Genomic DNA, 20,991 nt, shown 5'->3' with positions numbered 1-20,991 from the left:
GATTTTTGTTTTTTTTCTTTGAGCAAACACAAAAATTTCCTGTTTTTACAAAATCAAACCTATAAAATGTCCCTTTTCTGATCTCTGCTGTGGTATCATGCTTGGAAAATTGTCTGACTCCAGTTTCATCATATTTGCTTCCCTTAAATAATGAAGGCATCGAAGAAGCCGCTACATTTTCACTCACCCAGATTCTAGTGAAGAGCATCTCTGGAATCAATGTGATTATATATATTTCCAATATATATAAATGTGATGGCACACACACTCAAAGAGCATACTGCCAATCTGCTTTTATTTCCTGCTTTCATTTAACAAAGTGAGCTAAAACGTGTGAGGAACACCAGTACGTCTGAACTGTGATTATGCTGGTCAGTGGTTCTCAGGGTGTGGTGTGGGGCCCCCTGGGAGTCTGAACCTTTTTAGGAGGTCCACAGGTCAAAACTATTTTCAATAAAACTTAAAACACTGAACTATTATTTGCCTTTTTCTCATTCTGTCATGTGTTCAGTGGGATTTTCTCAAGGCTACAGGGCATGTGATGACATCACTGCTCTGATGGCTAATGGGATGTGTACTTATGCATTCTGTTTGCTAGTCATTTCTAAGGTGGCAGTTTGACAGCATAAATAGATTTCAGAGATTAATTCCATTGGTTCTCAGTCCGTTTACTGTGCGGTTGCTCCCTACTTTTTGTTTTATCTGCTGTGATGTCTGTGTATCTGCACCGTTATTTTTTTTCAATACACAGCTCTTCTGAAACCCTCTGTCTTCCTTTATGCCTTACTGAAATACAAGTACACGCTGTGTTTTATTTTATTTATTTTACATTTTATCAATTATTGAGTTTTAATTTCTAATCAAAGTCAATAGCTATAACCCAAGTAAACAAAAGCTCAATAATTAAAAAATGTAAAGGGGTCTTGACATCAAGAAGTGTGAGAATTACTGGGTTTGATCATATTGTGTTACCAAACAATTCAAAAATCACACAGGTTTATTTCTCCTTTTACATGGCCATCTTAGGTCAGCTGGTACTCAGTTGGCCGTGTCCTCAGGACCCACGTTTCAAAGAGCAGCCACCTTTGAACCACTGCCAGTAGCCAAGGCAGAGGGAAGGGCAGGAGACAGACCCTCTCTGGCTCACACCAGCATTTAAATGCTTCAGCCTGAGGGACGGCCTGGGTGCCTCAGCCTGTTAAGCAGCTGCCTTCAGCTCAGGTCATGATCCCAGGGTCTTGGGATGGAGTCCCACATCAGGCTCCCTGCTCAGCGGGGAGTCTGCTTCTCCCTCTGACCCTCCCCCCTCGTGTTCTCTCATTCTCTCTCAAATAAATAAATAAAATCTTTAAAATTAAAATAAATAAATAAATAAATGCTTCAGCCTGAGCAGGATACACTTCACTTCCATGCATATCATTGGCTAGAACTAGTCCCAGGGCCTCACTCAACCACTGGAGACCAGGAAGTACAGTCCTACCACGGGCCGGACAACAAAGAACCAATAATGTTCAGTGCACAGCACTTAAAACTAACACGATATTTAATTCTGTACTCTGAAGACCTAATACAGCTTGCAAGCAGCAACTTACACATCATACTTACATCCATTTTAGGAATCGGAAAGCCACTAGATCTGTTGCTGAAGCCCATACTTTCCAGCTCAAACTTCCAGGCTGTCTCTACACTGCTGTATTTCAGGAAAGCTCCACTATAATCCAATAGAACTATGTTCTATTGGATTTTGGGAAGTTTGCCTAATTACCACAGTTGACGATTCATTACTGTCCGTATGTTCCATGACAATCTGATTGAAATAAACTGTATCAGCTAATAAAACCTGTAATTTTTTAGGATACTCGGTGCTCATACAATTTAAAGGAAAGAGCAGATTTCAGAGCTAATTAACACCAAGACAGCATGGGTGCTTTGTCCTGAGTAAGAGCTGTTTCATGATGAGGAGGGGTGTTACAGATTACTTGGTGTCACCGAAGAGAGCACAAGGCATGTGCTCATCAGGCACTAAACTGGACTTGGAAAAATTTCCTCCTTCATTCTGAAAAGGTTCCCACTACACAGTCTGAAGCTTCACACAATAAAACCTCTCTCACACACAGCCCTGCCATGTTCTGATGCCATTTTCCCTGCTCAACAGCCTTCTACAATGTTCATTTTCATGTGGAACACCTTTGGAGGATCTGGAAATAAGCTGGGGTTGATGTGCAAAAGCAAGACTCCAACAATGTACACAGACTCACCCTCAACCTTGAGCACAGGGCAGACTGTACTAACTCGTTCTGCCTGACCCATCATTGTAAGGAGCATCTCAAGTAGAACAAGATTTGTGAGACTAACCTATGTAGTCTATCCTAAACATTCAGCTCTGACGAAAAAAAAACTACAAAAACAAATCTAATCCATTTGAAACATATTTACTTTTTACTAATATTATTGATGCTAGTACAAAACATGATAAACAACTAACCTTCTCCCACTGCAGTAAAAAACTGAAGAGGAACAGAATGGCTGCCAGATGAAAAGGACAAGCCCAGTAGGGCAAGCCCTCTCTTCCAGCACGGTCCCCGGTCTCTGCGCACCTTAGCTTACTCCGAGAGTGAGCATAAAGGCATGCATTTGAATTTGCTCTCTTCCTCTTGTATCTGACTTTGAACAATTTTGACAAGTAAAAATTTAGATTTACCAAATGACAACTGATAAACTCCTACCAATAAATTCCTCTAGAATGATTTGTTGCCAAAATTGCAATGTGATCTTCAACACAGATATTACATAAAGTAAAAAGCACCTGGACAAGGTGGGTGTGATGTTAGCAAATATTTAACTCTTCCAGTCAATACGTTTACTGAATGCCTGCCCTGTTCTAAGTACCGCAGGAGGTACAACAGAAATATAATATTAAAGATTACAAACGAGGTGTGCATTATGTGTGTTTCCCCTAAAAGACCCATACACGTGGATTTAACTAAACAAGACAAAAATGTTAATGTTAATGGTGGAGAAATAAGTTCAGGGCAGTCAGAATTGAAAGAAAACTCCATGAAGGTGGAGGGATCTAAATGGGAACCCAAAAGGTGGATTTTGATTTGCTTTGGTGTCCAAGACAGGCTGGGGCATTTCAGGGGAAAAGAACATCCTGAGGAACAGGTCAGTGTTGGAGACAGAGAGAGAACACTGACCAAACTGACACAAGAGCAAAGGAGTCTATGTAGGACGCTGGCCGGAAATTAACTTGGACATCCATCCACCTGCTCATTCATTCAGTAAACACTGGCCCTGTACTAAAGGATATAATGGTGAATCAGATAGCCACGGTCCCTGACCACATGATGCTTACTTTGCAGTGGAGGCAAGCAGAACGTCATCACAAGGTAGGCAGAAAACACGTTAAACATCTAATTTATTAACATGGATCCAGGTGGGGCACCTGTGTGGCTCCGTCAGTTGAGCGTCTGCCTTCGGCTCGGGTTATGATCTCGGGGTCCTAGGATCGAGTCCCGCATCGGGCTCCCTGCTCAGTGGGGAGCCTGCTTCTCCCTCTGCCTCTGCTGCTCCCCCTGCTTGTGCTCTCTCTGTCGGATAAATAAATAAAATCTTAAAAAAAAAAAGATTTAAAAATGGATCCAGCAGTTTGACCTCTACCCAATAAACAGCGGGAAGCCACAAAAGGTTTCTGGATAGGGAAATAATGTGATCAGTACTGTTTGTTAATATTAATTTGGTACAGCTTGACTATAATTGACAAAAATCAAAACCAGAGAGACCTATAGAAAACTATGGCAGAAATGTAAGGTTGAGGTTAGGAGGGCTGGTTGGCGGCCCAGGAGTCCAAGCAGAAACAAAGGATCACAGTTGGCTGGGGGTCAAGAGGAGCCTTCGTGAGCTGGGTGGGTCTGTGGGACAATGGAAAGGGGCTCAGTCCCATATGGAGAAAACAAACCAAAGAACACATCTGGGGTTCTGGCTCAGATGTGTGGGTTGGGGAGGAACTGAAAGCATCAGGCTTTGGGGGGAAAGGTGAATTTGAACACCTAAGTACAATGCCCAGAAGGCAGGTGGAGATGCAGGAGAAGCAAGAGATTGTAAAAGAGCCAAGCTCAAGAGGCCCAAACCTGGGGGAATTGTGAGGATGGAGAAGGAGTACCTGGCAGGGTCAGGAAGGAGGACAAAGAGATCATCCTAGAAGCCAAAGCTGAGGGAGCTTCAAGGCTGTCTGTGGCAGCACAGACGCATCCACACAAAACGCTTCTGCTGGTGTTTTCCCATTTAAGGCTTTAACACTCAAAACACCTTGAGATTGGCACCAAAGCCTCCATTTTACAGGTAAAAACAGTGAGGATCAAAAAGACTAAAAGTATGGTCTGAGAGGGAGAAGGAACTTTCCAGACTATGGCCCCCTGACCCAAAGGCTAGCTGGAGATTAAGTGCCTGTGTGGCCCGGCCCAGACCAAAGCTCGGTTCACAGAGTGAAAAGCTGCAGAGAAGGAGCAGGTACTCACAAGGCATCTATCACACAGTGAGCTCATCGAAACTGTGTGAAGAACTCTGACAAATCAATAAGAGCATTCCTTATTAACTTTTATGCTCATGATACTAATAAAATATACCGGCATTTACTTTACATAATAACATGCCCATTACTATGCAGAGCACTTACATGCATTCTTGCTTAATTTTCCCCAAAGCCCTAGGACAGTGAAATTATTGTCTGGATTTTATGGATGAAGAGACGGGCTCAGAGAGGGTAAGTGGCTTGCCTCTATCAGGCTGCTAGGAAGTCAAATTCAAACCTGACTTCAAGGGCTTCACTCTTTAAGCTGCCAACCCCTTTCGAGGCTGCACCATCATCTCTGCCTTTCCAAATAATCGCCATCAAAGGTGCATAGGTGCTTCCCACGGAGGTGCTGGGCTATGTGGTTTCAGCTGTCCTTCTAGAAAATCCCTGAGCACTGCCACAGCTTTCTGGAGTACAGGGGTCAAGCGGACACGCTACATGTTCTGTGATTTTTGAAAAGTCAACTTCCTACGGCCATTTTATTATTAAAAAAAAATACTTTGAGAGAGCAAGGGTGAGTATGGGGGTGGGGAGCCGCAGAGGCAGAGGGACAAGCAGACTCCCTGCTGAGCCCAACATGGGGCTTGATGCCAGGACCCCGAGATCACCATCTGAGCCGAAGGCAGACGCTTCACCGACTGAGCCACCCAGGTGCCCCCTACAGCCATTTTAGATTCTGCTTTGGGAAGGTAGGCTTAAGAGAGAAATCATGAGTAAGTCAGAAAAGCTAAATAGGAGGTTGATTAAACAATTCCAAGTTTCTACAACTAGAGGTAACCTAAGTTAGTTGTCATACATAGAAGGAAAAAACTTACAAAATTTACAGAACTCATTACCCCCAAGATAGCAATACAAATCCCCAAAAAAGATTAGGCAATCAGTAATGACAGAAGTTTACATACTAAGAAAAAGGCAGGCCCCGGTCACCTTCAAGGTTTATGGAGTGGGGGAAATCCTGTCCTCCATGCCTACCTCTGCTGACGACAGAATGTGAGAAAAGGAGCCAAAGGAGCAGAAATGATTCCTGATCAGAGGTCGTTCCAAGGGCTGAGGAGAGATTTTCTGACTATTGTACAATTTGGTTTTCATTTCTCTTCCTGGTCATGTCCATACGTGTATTTGGTGCCCTTGAGACACAACAGTAAATAAAAAGGCCAGCATCTTAGAGGAAAATGAGCTCCAGTACCTTTCTGGGTCAGAAGTGATGGTTCAGATCCTATCTTCACATAAAGAGCTTGGCTTATTTTTTCCAAAAAGCCTGACCTTATACTTTCTCTCGTCCATGTCCATCTGTTATATCCTGCCCACTCATACAGACTTCTTGTGGTTGAGGTCTGTTGGCATTTTACTACTGAAGAATGTTCTGGCTCCTGCAAACTAGGGAGGGGACACTGTATACACGTTGCATGCAGAAGTGGTTCCAACAGTCCAAGAGCCAAACAGGACCCAGCTACCAGGAGATGAACTTGGAGGAGGCTCCAATCGCCTTCAAGGGAACGGGAGCTTTATAAAGTGTGGGCCACAATGGTGGTAATAAAGCAGCAGTTTCCCAATGGTCTTTTCCCCTCCTGGTGCCCCCTTTTAAGCTTTTATGCTATTTTATTTATTCATCCCTGTTAATTGTCTTAAATCCTCTCTTGAACAAGGTAGGGTATAAATAAAAGCAAAATTAAAGTTTAATAAAAGTAAACACTAAAATTCCACAGCCAAGCAAAACACGTTGTGCGTCCCATATTTTCCTTATCCATTGTTTACTACTGAACTCACAGCAAATATAAAAGCTTTCAACTGAATTCTCTTTAACAAAGCAAAAAAAAAAAAGGTATTTTGGTAGATAACGCAGAACTAGAGCATTAAAATTTCAAGAAGCAATTGTTTAAAATGCCCAAAGCAGAAAGGTAATAACTAGCTTATGGTTCATTAAAGAAAACACATTTTAAAATTTAACCTCATGGTGTTTGCTAATCCTATTATAAGATGACATTTGGAACTAACTGGGTAACCTACGAACTCCCTCCCCACCCAGAAGCAATACCACCAGAAGCCTCCCTGAACTCTACCTGGGCACTCTCCTGACCCAGGGCTGTCTTGTCGCTTGGCCTCTGATCAGGGAGGGCCTTCCCTCCCTGCCTGGCCCCTTAGGAACTGAGAGCTCACAAGAGCTACAACTCTGGATCCCACTCTGCCTTTACCCCAGATACTCACCCTCTCTGGGACTATCCCTTCTCCACTAACTCCTGAGCTTGGCTCCACCTTCTGGGAGCTCCTCCCCCCTGCCTTCCCCATGAAACTCATGACTTTGCAGGAAGCTGAGTTCTGAGAGATAACTGTCTTTTGAAGATAAGAAACTCAGTATTTTGAACAGAAAGAGAAAAGAAACCTTTAGGAATTCATAACCTGACGCTTAGCATAAATTCTGGCACTATGTTTTTTTTATTAATATAACAGACGGATAGCAAATTGAGCCAGGATCAGGTTTACCAAAGTTTTCTATGTACATTGTCTTTTAAAATGAGCAAAACCTCATGCTTTATCAAAATTCAAGAAATAACAATAAATATTAAACGGACATCTACTAGTACAAGCCAGTGTATCCATATCCCCGTCACACTGCAATACTCCAGTATACAACATCCAGGCTCACAGTAAGTTCCTAAGCCATTACTGCCTGTTCCCTACATTTCAATGTCAAAGAAAACGGGAAGCAGAAAGGGTAGACTACTGGCCCAGAGGCAATATCCGAGCCCCGCCCCCATAAAGTTTCCGATACAGGACATTCTGGCTGCAAAGCTGTACAGTGTTGCCTCCCACTCTCTCAGTATCTTGGAAGTACTGCAGCACATGAGTGGAGCCTTGAAGAGGTTAAATGATTTGTCGCCCAGGGGCAGTGCGGGCTGCGACTCCTGCTCCTACTGACCTTGCTCCTCAGCCTCTTCACTTACAGGGCACGTTAGGAAGGGGATCATCTGCGTAAGTTCGGTTTTTGGATAACCAAGGCCTAACGCTACCTGCTGAATGCAGACGTTTTAAGCAGAGTCACTGTTATAAATTCCGGACTTTGAACATAATGTAGTTGATGGGAAACTCACTTAAGGAACGACCTTCTCCGACCTATCTTGGTATCTCTCCTTAAGATTAAATTACCTGCCCATCACAAGGTTAGGTAAGCAACAGACGCGTGAACACACAGCACCTTGCTGCTGTAGGATCCTAAGTGTGCACCTGGCTTGGCTGATAACATCTACACTCAACTTCTACAGACATCCAAGCCATCCTGGTTGCTGGGCTGCGTGAAGTCCCCCTAGGTCATTCCGGACAGTGGCTAGTAGACCTTCCTCTACTGCTCCAGCCCATTCCATCTGCAGTCCAAACTTGAATGTTTAGTCCCACTCTGACTGTAACCTCCAGCCAGAGAAACCCAGACAACCAAAAACTGTGGAAAGACCAACATCCTCTAAACCAGGGAAGGAATGAAAGTGCTGGGACTGTGGGGAAACTTTTCCTTGGTGGGTGACAAATTTTGCAATTCTAGTTTCAAGGCTGGTATGGAAGGATGAAATTCCCAGAATACTAACCTCCATATATGGACTGCAAGGAAAAAACCTTTTCACATTAAGTTTATCTTTTACTTAACTATGCTTTTTATTTTTTTATTTTTATTTTTTTTAAGATTTTATTTATTTATTTGAGAGAGAGAGAATGAGAGACAGAGAGCACAAGAGGAAAGAGGGTCAGAGGGAGAAGCGGACTCCCCGCCGAGCAGGGAGCCCGATATGGGACTCGATCCCGGGACTCCGGGATCATGACCTGAGCCGAAGGCAGTCGCTTAACCAACTGAGCCACCCAGGCGCCCTTAACTATGCTTTTTAAAAGTGTTTAAAACTTGAAGAGACTGGCCCCTTTAAAAACTAAACTGACTGGGACCAAAGACCTTAAAATGGGTTATAAACACTGCTGAATGTCATGCATAAAAATGAAAGTTTCTTTTAATGGCAATACAACACTGATAAAGTAGGAATTTGAATCAATTAGGAATAAATTCAGTTTAGAAGGTGTCAATTAAAATGTCTATAAAATGTATAAAGATCAAGAAAAATTCACTGGTCAGGAATCCTTTCTCCAAATAAATTTTGGAAAATCATCTCAGAAATCTCACATCAGTTAGATTTTAGGCACCTGATGACACATTTGACTACACTAAACCAGAGATGCCAATCTGGTTTTAATGTGCCCAGTTAATAACTTACTCCCTCTGCTCAGTGTGACAACAGCTCTACTCTGTAAACAGGAAATCCAGAACAGTGGAGAAAGGGAATCATTAAAGATCAGAGTCTTGTTTAGAGAGGCATTTGGTCCTGTCTAGCTGTCTGCTTCACTCTCTGAAATACAATATGAGGGGATATTTTGAAGTTTAAAACCTGGAAAAAGAGATTTGCAAGCTGATTTTTGACATTTCTGTATTACTCCAACTGTAACCATACATTAGGCTTGTAATTTTTAAAATCTTAAATAGAACTTCCTGGTTTTGTGTCAGGTTACTTCCATTTGAGATCTCTAAGGAAAAGTCTCTGAACTTCCTGAACGCAGTGTTGAAGGTACTCTCTTGAAGGTACTCTGAAGTACTGGCAGGAAGGGGGTCCTGCCTCCTTAACCATTAAGGTAAACCTAAATGAATGACATCAAGCTATAGAACTAACAGCAAATACATCAACAGATGTAAGAGTTAATATTACTTCCATAACTCTCCAACTAAATCATGCTATTTCAACTTCACGTTGATTTCTGAACACCCCCATCCTATTAAATATCAAGTCCAGAGATCACCCTGCTAGCTCTTCTTCCAGTAGAATCTTGAGATAAAAGCTGCCCACCCTGACATTTCACACTGAGTTTGTTGACAAGGGGAACGCAAAGTGACTTCAGAGAGAGAACATGTTTCATAGGGATTTCACCCACAGCCATAAATATGAGAAGTGCCGTAACTCACTGGGAAAAGTAAGATTTTTTAAAAGAAATATTTCTTTGGTTCCCACTCATCAGTCCAATAACAATGACAAGTCTTAAGATTCCAGCAGTTTCAAGGGTATACCTTTGACTAATGTTTACTGAGGACTCTGGCCAAGCCTATTATTCTATTATCTTTTTGAACATATGCACCTAAGATTCAGTAACCTGGTAAATGGGTAAATTGCTGCTCAATTACTGATAACCCAGACTACAAATGAGTGGTAAGTAAGGCTGGTTTCAAGGGTGCCTGGGTGGCTCAGTCAGCTAAGTGTCTGCCTTCAGCTCAGGTTGTGATCCCAGGGACCTAGGATCCAGCCCAGGCAGCGGGCTCCCTGATCAGCGGGGAGTCTGCTTCTCCTTCTCCCTGTGCTCTCCTGCTCTCTCTCAAATAAATGAAATCTTTACGAGATTTATTTACCTACTTATTTGAGAGAGAGAGAAAGAGAGATGGAGAGAGCATGAGCAGGACCCTGGGATCATGACCTGAGCCGAAGGCAGATGCTTAACTGGCTGAGCCACCCAGGTGCCCCATAAATAAAATCTTTAAAAAAAAATAATTAAAAAAAAAAAGGCTGGTTTTCAGAAAAGCTGGTTTCACTTACTGCTTTGCTTCTAAGAACTGGAGAAAACTTAGTAACTACCCAAACAGCTTCATTCAAAGGGAAAGGAACTGAAGGCCAAATAAGTGATTTACCCAAAGCCTTACTGTTTTTTAGTTACAAGAACCTCCAGGTGCCTATGGCAGCCTAACATGATTTGCAGTTTCCCCGGATATTTCATTGGACGTTCTCCTAATACAAGGTGGCTGATAGGGATTGTTATGTGGGTGCCCAAGGACACAATACCAGAATTGGCAGCTCTGTAGTCTGGTAATAGCAGCAGAGTGTAGAATTCAAGAGCTGGGGCTCCAGTCAGACTTCTCAGGACTGAATTCAGGCTCCTGCACTTTCTATTGGTCTTTCTTTGGGCAAGTTACTTAAACTCTCTCGGCCACAGTTTTCTCAGCTATAAATCAAGGGTTACCACAGTACTTACCCTAGGGGCTGGGCTGAGAATTATACAAGGTAAGGTAATAGGAAATGTTCACTCAGCGTGGTGGCCCTGCACAAAGCAGTACTCAAAAAATGTTAGCGTGTATCACTGACACCGTGCACACCAGCACTAATGGACAACACATATTTGACAGGCTTTGCCTAAAGTAGTCAGACTTGGCTAATTATGATCATTGGGAAAACTGAGATGGAATTAAAGGTTCTCTAAACCCAACAGCTTGGAGATAAACGATCCGCCTTATGACCTGACCTTGGAAGCCTTCCTGCCCTTCACGCTGATGTCAACTAGACTAGTCAACAAGAAAGGAAACTTACTGGGCCCCTACTACATGCCAGACACAGAGTGAGACTCTTTTACTGGGTGAGCAAACAGGGTGCAAACACTTGGCGTGTGGAGAGGGGCGCGCAGGCTGAGGCCGTGCTCGGGGCACCGCTGCTTTACTGGCTTTACAGCTTCTTCCTAAACTGCGACCTCCGAATTGAGGCTGTAGGTACGGGAGGCTCTTCCTTCAATTTCTGGACAGCCGCTCTGGGGAGAGGAGGACACAAGACACGTGCCTCTGGGCCTGGATTCACGTCAACAGCGGGACGTCCCCGTGAATACTCGGGAACCCTACAGACGCCGTGGGAAGGTTCCCTCGTGGCCTTGACCTTGGTGCCTGAGACTCCCGTTTCCCATTCTGCCGGCCGGGGGCGATGACACAGCCCCTGGGCCGAGGCAAGTTTGTGAGCCGGGCGAGGCACCGGGTCCTGGAGGACCGGGAACCCCACTCCAGTAGCCTCCACCTCGGGGACCCTTTCCGTCCCGTGGGTTCCAGGACCTTTGGCCTTGCTAGGATGCGGCGCCCCGGCCGCCGGGAGCAGGGGCAGAGGCCGGCCGGGACACCCCCGGCGCAGGGTTCGAGGCAGTGGGGACCGCCCGGTCGGCGGCCGGTCGCGCATGTCGGGCGGGGTCACGCGGCCTCCCCGCTGGGTCCCGGCCGCCCGTGGCGGGGTCGGAGCGGTGGCCGCCAGCCCGGCCCTCCCGAACAACTGGGCACGGCCTCCGCCCAGACGGCGTCCCGCCGCAAGCCTCACCTCCCTGCGCACGTTCAGCAACGAGTAATAGTCTTCATTGTCCAGCTCCTCCTCGCTCAAGGCCGTCGCCATCTTCGCAACCTTTCACCCCGCCAAACCGGCAAGGCCGTGCCCAAGAGGGACCGGCGAGCCGCGGCCCCGACAGCGCGGGCCAGCCCGGCTGCGCCACAGCGGCCCCTGGCGGACCGGAGGGGCGGCGCCGCCGCCGCCCGCGCTTCGCAGCCGCACGCCTGCGCCCTGCGCCCCCGCGCCGCCGAGGGCGGGAGGCGGCGGCCGGGGTCCGCCACGTGCTGCCCGCGGCCCTAATCCCAGCCGGCCTCCCGGGGGTTCAACCAGGACCAGACAGGGAGGCTACGGTCACAGCTGGGGGTTCGTCCCCTCTGTTCCCCGAGACACCTCCCTTGTCTCCCACGCCGGATCCCAGTGCGGGGAGCGTCCTGTCCCAAACCGCCGTGCCCAGGCCCCCCACGCGAGTCCACCCTGGCCGGAGGCTCCTCGAGGCCCCACCTGCTGACTTCTCTTTGCACAGAAAACCTCCAGAATGGGATTTATTCCTGCCTCCATTGTTCTTCGTCTTTTCCACTGGCCATCCAGAACCCTGCCCAGAGGACGAGCCTCCTCAATGTCGTTTTTTTGTTTTGTTTTAATTTATTATTGCCCTATGTTTAGGAACACCTGGCCATTTTTTCCGCTGCTTAACTGACAAGGCAATACCCATTTGGTTCCTAATAGAATTGTCTCTGGGAGGCATCTATACCTACAGTCCCTATCCCAGAGCCCTCCTCTTGTAAATTTCTACCTTATAATTTAGCGGTGCAGTCTAATTGATTTCAACCTGGTGCCTCTTGTTTGGTGCATTATTAAAGATGTCTTGGTTACAATCATCTAAATAATTTAAATGTCTTCGAAATGATGCAATTATCAAGAGAAGGTGGACCGCAGAGCTTCCATGCTCTTGCCACCTATTTGGTTCATGCTGACCTGTACCAATCACTCATTATTTCTCAGGAACGTTTGTTGAGCCTTAACTAACGATCGGTTTAGAACTATCCCTGTTGCCCTTCCTAAGCAGGTCTCCTGGGAAGCCCCAAACACCTGTCTGTGGATTTGAGAAGTTGATTTCTTTCTCTTCCTAATTTTTGGCCAGATGTTCACCATCTGGGCCTGTGTATGGTCCCTTCCAAGTTGCCCAGCCCTCTTAGGATCTTTTGGCATGAGATAAGTAGGTGTGCTGAGGAGTGTTGAGTCAGTATGGAGCTGACCTCAGCCCAGGTTGTTAAAGGAAGAGCTATTTAGCTGGGTGAGGCCTTTCCACAATAGCTTTCACAGACACTCACATCCCATCTGCAATTGCAGCAATTTTTTATGGTCTTTCCTTTTTTCTCCTTTTGCAGAGCAGTGATTAGGGCTAAGCTGTTTGCTGACATTTGTTGGTCTTTAATAAATTTCTTACAGAGAGGCTGGGGGAAAAAACTACAACGTTGAGACATTCCTTCTTTCCTTAGGTTTGTAGACATTAATTGGGCCATAATAGTTGGGTAGAGAAGTTCCTTGCCGTGCTTCCTCTGCCTTGGAAAACACTGCCTCTAGGAATTATATAAACGGAACCCAACGTATGTTTCCAAGGGCCCAGGTCTGTGTTTCTAGGATTGTGAATGACCTGGTTTTGATCACCACTCAAACAAAATAAACAGTGACTCAGGGATGCTCTGTATTTGTCCCCTTTTGGGTGCATGAGACCTTGTATTACGGTTACTTGGAAAGTGGATATGGCAAATGGAAAATGAGCTTAGATACACCCCAGGCCTGAGAGTAAATTTACTTCGGAGGTTGGCTGTTTTGTTTGTTCCTCCAAAAACCTTAATCTCTGATGGGCAAAATAATGGAAAGCGGGAGCAGTACAAATTGATAAGTTACCACACCCGTACGGGCACCGCTCATGCCAGAGCAGCCGACGAAACTCAGCCACATTAACTCACTGCCTTGCGTTTTCGTTTTCTCTTTATTGGGTAAAGCCACAAAGCAATTTGTAACTTAGCTGCAAAGCCAAGCCTAATATACTTACATAATATATTTATATAGCTACATGTGTGTTATATATATGTATAGATAATCATTTTGGAATTCTCTCAGCTGTAAATAGAAGACATAAGGACATTTACCTTCACCACCATTTGTATTCAGAATGACCCTAGAATATTTAGCCTTCCCAGCACAACCATCAGGAAGCAAGCTTCCTCTGTTCAATGGCTTGATCTAGTGCTGGGGGAGGGAGGGGAGTGGGGGTTCCCTTCTAGCATTAAATATAGGACGCTCAGATTTGAATTTCAGATATGCGATGAATAATTGTTAGTATACGTATACTAATATTGCATGGGGCATAGACATATGCGAAAAAATTCCATTGTGTATCTGAAATTAAAATTTAACTGGGCACCCTGTATTTTTACTTGCCACATCTGGCAACCCCAACTGGAAACCCTTCACTCCTTCCACCTTTTCCTGCGTAATACTTGTGAGAGATGAGGTAAGTAGCTTGACCCAGCCCTTTCTGCAGTTGGGCTGAATCCATACTCCTTCTCTATAATTCAGGAGAAAAGTTTACCTCTAATATTTTTATTATTCTCTTGTCATTGAGTCCAGATTGGGATTCAGTGCTTGCTTGCCATTCATAGCCTGTTCTCCCTTTCCCTCATAAGCTCTGATAACCCTGTTCAGAGGAGTTAGGGGAAAATAATTCCTTAGCTGAAGAAAAGAAGGGAGAGTGTGCAGACATTCAAGAATTAAATTTTCTTGTTGGTATCTCCTCCCTTAGCATTTCAGGGACTTGTCATTTACATCTTTAGCCAAGATGACAATTGCAGAAGGGTTGAGTCCCCCAGAGGAAGGGCCATACCTGCTGTGTGAAGACGGTTGGTGAGCGGCTGCAGAGCTGAACCTCAGAGGCAGCCTCTGGCAGGGACGGACTGGGGGCTTTGCGACTCACCAGTTTTAGATCTCACCCTCCCAACAGAGCATGCATCTCCAAAATCTCCAATTCAGAGCTTCTGCCTTTGGAACTCAGCATTGTACCTGCAATGTCGTCCATCCCTCGTGCCAAGGGTACTGGTTTCCCCCGCTGTTTGCAGCGTTAGCTCCTTGGTCCCTGTGTGTTGATCCATCCTGATCCATCAGCGCCCTGCTAGGGTCCCCTTCCCATCTGCTTTCTTGGTCATTCCGTGATATCATAATCCTTTGACCTTTGGCTCTGTCTACCACATCCATTCTCAGTTTGGTTTCTCTTTCTTATCTACTTTTCTGCACTCCTCCCAGGCTGTCGGGAGTAGCTGGGGAAAGTCTTGGAAAATACAAAGTCGATGCTATCTGACTTCAGTGGGTCCCCAGTGTTACTTGGCAATCCTATTACATTCATCTCTTATTAACACTCTATAAATTCCCCACAGTGTCTACTCAGCTTATCTTTGAGTTTGGAGACAACAACCAGGAATGGGAACTGGTGTTTCAGCAATTTATAAGGAAATGGTTTCTGTTTTAGTGGAATTAACACTCTAAAGGGGGGTGGGGGGAGGTGCTGACAATAAACTAGTTAGTTAATAAACAAGATGATTTCAGATGCTAAGTGCTATAAGTAAATTAAGACACAGTGATGCGATGGTGGGACATCTCAGCGGGAGGGAGGTTAAGTCGGTTGGTTGGTTATGAAAGATCTATCTGAGAAGGTAGTTTTGAACTGAATGATGGGAAGGATCCAGCTTTGCAAGACCTCAAGGAAGAACTTTCTGGTGAAGACTCAGAGATGGGATGAAGTTTGGTGTGCTCTAGGAACAGGGAGCGAGCCAGTGGGCACAAAGCTGATGCGAGCCAGTGGGCACAAAGCTGATGCAGGTTGGGGAGAGCAGTAGGAAAAGATGTCAGAGGAGCTTAGTCAGGGTGGGATCATGGAGGGTAGAGGTCAGGAATTAATTTTTTTTTAAAGATTTTATTTACTTATTTGAGAGTGAGAGAGTGAAAGGAAGCGAGATCAGGAGCAGGGGGAAGGAGTAGAGGGAGAAGCAAGCTCCCTGCTGAGCAGGGAGTCCGATGTGGGGCTCGATCCCAGGACCCTGGGACCATGACCTGAGCTGAAGGCAGACACTTAACTGACTGAGCCACCCAGGCACCCCTAGAGGTCAGGAATTTAAATGTTATTCCAATCACAATGGGGAGCCATGGAAGGATTTTAAGCAGGGAAGTAACATGGTCCGATTCCCGCCTCCCCCCCAAGGATTACTCCAGGGGGACAGGGTTAGAAGGAGCAAGAATGGAAGCAGTCCCTCACCCCGACCCCGTTAAAGGTTATGCAGTGTTCCAGGAGGAGAGGGTGGTGGGCTTGCACTGAGACAGAAGCATGGGGCTGGCAGGCATAGACTACCTCTTTGCACTGGAGTCAACAAGAACTGCTGATAGGTTGGATCTGGGGGACGGAGGCGGGGAAGAGAGGAATCAGCAGTTACTCTTGCATTTTGGTTTGAGCTGCCAGGTGGTGGATGCTGCTGAGGAAGCAAGGGGAGATTTTGGAGGGAGTCACAAAGAGTTCTGTTTTGGAGACGTAGAGCTAGGTCTTCGTTAGACCTCCACATGGAGGTGGCACCTGCTGCTTCTTCCTTTCCACTCGCTCTTTTCACCTCTTGCAATCAGACCCTCGTTCCCATTATTCATTAGCATATTTGAGGAGCAAAGTTTCCGGTGACTTCCTGAGCCCGGGAGGCTGCGGCATCTGTTGAATTGCAGAAAGCCTGGACCTCAGGCAGCTTGTAACCATGTCACCCCTCCTTCACTGTAAGCTCTCCACCTCGCCTTCACTGTCTCTCTCTCTCTCCACCTCCATGTTTCTCTGTGTCCATCCCCCTTTCTTCCTCTGCGATCTGGGATCACACATCTTTCAGCCTTATACCTCCTGATTTTCTTCATGGAGCTTTGGTTCTAACCAGAAAAAAAAATTAATCTCTGAACCATTCTTGAACTTGTTCTTCATCCTTTCTTGCATCTCTGAGATTCCAGGAAGGGTCATTGACCTTCAGCCTAAAAATCTGCCTCCTGGAAATTTTGGGGGGGGGGTATTTTCTGCTGTTGAACAACGCTCTCAGCTTTTGTTTATCTAAAAAGATCCTTATCTGCCTTTATTAGTATTAAAGGATTTTTTTTTTCCCTCAAGGTAGAGGAATCTAGTTTGGCAATTATTGTTTTCCAGCATGTTGTTTCCACTATCATTTCCCTTCTTTTAGGCGTCTGCAATTGCTGCAGCGAAGTGATGCTCTTGTTTCTTTTGGAGATCTCAGTTATGCATGTTAGATCCTCTCAGTGTATTCTGTATACTTTTTAAGAATGATTTTATTTATTTTTGAGAGAGAGAGAGAGAGAGAGAGAGTGCATAAGAGGGACAGAGGGAGAGGGAGAAGCAGACTCCCCCCTGAGCAGGGAGCCCGATGTGGGGCTCCAACCCAGGACCTGAGATCATGACCTGAGCTGAAGGCAGCCACTTAACCGACTGAGCCACCCAGATGTCCCTCTGTATGCTTTTTTAAAAAAGACATCATTTCTTTAATTTTTTATTTGAGAGAGAGAGAGAGGAGAGAGGGAGAGAAGGAGACTCCCCACTGAGCACAGAGCCTGATGTAGGGCTTGATCCCACGACCCCGAGATCGTGACCCCGAGATCGTGACCCCGAGATCGTGACCCCGAGATCACGACCTGAGCCCAAACCAAGAGCCGGACGCCCAACCAACTGAGCCACCCAGGCACCCCTATTCTGTATGCCTTTTATTCTCCCTTTTGTGTCTTCTTTCTTTTTAACTCTATGGCTTCTTTGTAAATAGCTTCCCATGAGCAATCTTCCACTCCTCTATGATTCTCCCATTTTCATAAATTTTTTTTTTTACTGCTTCATTGAGGTACAGTTTATGTGCAGTAAAATGTGCATATTTAGAATGAACAATTTTATGAGTTTTGACAAATGTATACGCCTATGAATCCATTACTATAATTAAGACGATGAACCACCAATCTGCTACTTATCATTGTAGACCAGTCTGCATTTTCTAGAATTTTATATATGGAACATACATCCTGGCCCATAGCTATCATCCTTCCTAGACTGTCACTGCAGGTGACCCTTACCCTTTCCTAACTGTGGGCACCCCTGGTTCCCGAATGCCCTATTTCCTATTTGTTTGTTCCATTCCTTGGCTTTGATGGAGTAAATCTTCCCAGCTCTTTTGAGATCTTGGATGCCCTTTTCTTACTTTTACATTGATAGTTTGCTAGGTAGATATTTTGACTGGATACAAAAATCTAGGTTGTAACGATTTTTCCTCATAACTTTAAAGGCATTGTTTTACAACCTCAGTTTCCTGATGTTGCTGGCAATAAGACGATTCTATTCTAATTCCTACAGCTTTGTAACTGGTTTTTTCTTCTTTCTTTGGAAATATTGTTCTTGTTCCTGGTTTTCTGAAGTTCCATGCCGATGTACCTTGTATGGTCTTCTAAAATTTATGGTGCTTATGGTGCTATGCATTCAGTGGGTTCATTTCTCTCCATCACTTCTGGAGAAGTATTTTTGTTTGATAACTGAATTCCACTTAATTGGTTTTCTTGGTCTGTTCTTATCGGATCTATGTTTATCGTGATGTCAGACCTCTTAGACTGATTCCCACATGCTTTTTATTTCCATTCTTTTGTCTTTTTGGTCTTTGTTGGAGATCCAGCTATATCTACCAATTCTTTTATTGATTTTTAAAATGTTTGTCATTATATATATATATATTTAAGATTTTATTTATTTGAGAGAGAGAGAGAGCGCTAGACATTTTAGTATGATATCTAGTATCCAGTGATGCTGTGATATCTAGACTCCAGAGCCTTTTCCTGGTGAACCTCACCAGGTAATAAACCTCCTATGGGGTGGGGGTGGGGGAGTAGTTGCCTGGCTGGGTAGACTGGGGAAGGATACATGGGGTTCTGAACTATTCTGTATATAGACTAGCAATACCCCTGTCCAGCCTCCAATTCCTGAACCACTCCTCGATTCCATAGCACAAACCAGCCCACTTTTCCATTGTCTTTCCTCACCCCATAGGCATTTGGCCGAGTGGAGAAAGCATAACCTAAGTCTGTTACAAAGGGCCCCTCCATTTTACATCTTCCACATTTTTGTCATATGTTTCATCCCGCGTCATCTCCTCTCCCACGCATTGTGTTTATATGTGTTTATACTTGTTTAATTCCTTTATTACCCTTTCACTGGGATTTCTGAAGGGAGAGAAGACAAACTCCTACATGTGTTTTGTCAGTTTTAGTCCCAGTCTCTTTGTACAACATAATGTCCATTTGTACCACTTATATTCCAGTGACAAATTTCTATCATTTGCACATTTATTTCATCTGTTAGATTGTAAGCTCCTGAGGCAAGTGCTTGAAATAGTTTGTGTTTATATTTCCAACAGCGTCGTGTGTCTGGCATCTAATAAGAGCTTAAGGTACATGCATGTGTTTAATATGTGCCAAAACCAAGAGGAAAGAGAGCTGGAAGCGAAAGATGGTGGAAGGGGAGAAGCAGAGAGACGATGTCATCCACTGATAGGCAGGGAGACAGAGCTCGGGCTGGGGTGCCAGGGATCCCTGGAGCCAATCAGAACCAAGGGAAATCCTGAGTCTTTCTGGATTGGGATTGATCAGCCTTCTCCCCAAACATCCCTGATCTCAGCAAGTGCATGGCTCTGTAGTTTGGTAAGCTGCCCATCTCCCTTCCCCATCTTCTCAGGAAATCCAAGGAGAGAGGTGGCTTTGTCATGGAGGGTGGTTGGCTGGGGACCTGTCTTGACCACAGAGTCAGGCCAGGTTTGAAGAACGTCTTCTTTTAAATTAAGTGCCAACTTCAAAGAAAAACCTCTGTGTATTTTGTTGGTTGGCTGGTTATTTTATTATTTAAAAATTTTTTTCTTTTTTTTTCTTTTAAGTAGGTTCCATGCCCAATGTGGTGCTTGAACTCACAACCCTGAGAATAAAAGCTGCCTGCTCTACCGACTGAGCCAGCCAGGCACCCCTATTTTATTTTGTTTTAATTTGTTTTTACATGTTTCTTTTCCCCCCAAACACTAAGAACTGTATTATCTAACAAGAGGCCCAAAGCCAGCTGATTCTGGAAGCAGATAGATCAGCTGCTCAACTATATCATCAAGAGGAAGGCTCTTTCCACGTTGCTCCTGGCATTCTTGGGAGTTGTGTCTGCTTAGGCTGGATCCTCTTACGGTGCCTGGATGGCTGCTGTAGGTCATTAAAAAAAAATACATGAGTATTTTATCTTACAAAAATAGCAGGAGTCCTTGTAGGGAGGGGGATGAGGAGCTGTTTAATGGGTATAGAGTTTCAGTTTTGCAAGATGGAAACCGATCTGCAGATTGGTTACACAACGAGGTGAATGTATTTAACCCCTGTTTGAGCTGTACACTTAAAAATGTTTAAGGTGGTCAATTTTATGTTGTGTGTATTTTATCGCACTTGAAAAAAATTTAAAAATATGTTGGGAGTCTTGACCTCTTGACTTTGGGTGACTTTTAAATCCAGAGATTTTTATTCCTGATCTCACTGCCATCAAGAAAGCCAAGCAGTAAGCAGAAATGTTGCCTGTCAGTTAGAGATCGAAAGTTCCGGAACTCAGCTGAGAGTCACCACTGCTCAAGGCCAACCTGACACGTCGTGAGGGTTCACGTCGCATTTCTGAATGAGTTTTCAACGTGATGGAGGCGTGACTTCAGTAGTAGACAGTGGCTGGCTGAGGCCTTCATTCTTCAGCGTTAAAGCTAAAGATACTTCTAGAAAGATCAGAGCAGGGTTTCCAACTTCAGTGCTATCAACATTTGGTGCTGGATAAGTTTCTTGTGGGGCTGTCCTGTGCACTGTAGGAAGCTTAGCAACATCCTGGCCTCTACCCACTAGATGAGCAGTACGCTCCCCAGCTGCGACCACCAAAAATGTCTCCAGAAGTCCCATGGGGGACAGAATCACTCTGGTCGAGAACTCTGGGTTAGAGGTGAGGACACTGGTCACGAACCACAAGGACCTTCTTCTCCGACATCGGCTTCTCTTACTGCGGGCACTCGGAAAAAAAATTTCTAGCTTCTAGAATTTAATGAATTGAAAAAAAAATATTTAAGCTACCATTTATGGAATATTTCCTATGTGCCAAACACTGTTCTGATTCATCTCACTGAATTCTCCGATGTAATTCTTTTTTTTTTAAAG

At 44.9% G+C, this 20,991-nt stretch overlaps 1 protein-coding gene across 2 annotated transcripts in view; it reads right to left on the bottom strand.

The window, feature by feature from the left end:
• The window catches only part of DNAJC11 (DnaJ heat shock protein family (Hsp40) member C11), a 75,322-nt gene extending 63,456 nt beyond the window's left edge, over window positions 1–11,866 (bottom strand). The window contains exons 1-2 of one of the 2 annotated variants that reach the window (XM_073903408.1): window positions 11,710–11,811; window positions 3,356–3,590 (exon numbers count right to left, since the gene is read on the bottom strand). Coding sequence is in view for 1 of the 2 variants with exons in the window: in XM_025856483.2 (XP_025712268.1) it covers window positions 11,710–11,781 (72 nt within the window). In the remaining variant the exon portion in view is untranslated. Of the gene's footprint in view, window positions 1–3,355; window positions 3,591–11,709 lie in introns of both variants that reach the window. The other variant, XM_025856483.2, reaches the window with a different exon arrangement.
• Window positions 11,867–20,991: the final 9,125 nt, after the last annotated feature.

The sequence above is a fragment of the Callorhinus ursinus genome, unplaced genomic scaffold (assembly GCF_003265705.2).
Source record: "Callorhinus ursinus isolate GAN/ISIS: 27379988/994484 unplaced genomic scaffold, GSC_fseal_2.0 scaffold18, whole genome shotgun sequence".
Taxonomy (NCBI): domain Eukaryota; kingdom Metazoa; phylum Chordata; class Mammalia; order Carnivora; family Otariidae; genus Callorhinus; species Callorhinus ursinus.
Note: the sequence above shows the minus strand (reverse complement) of the source record. Positions and strands in the feature narration are given on the sequence as shown.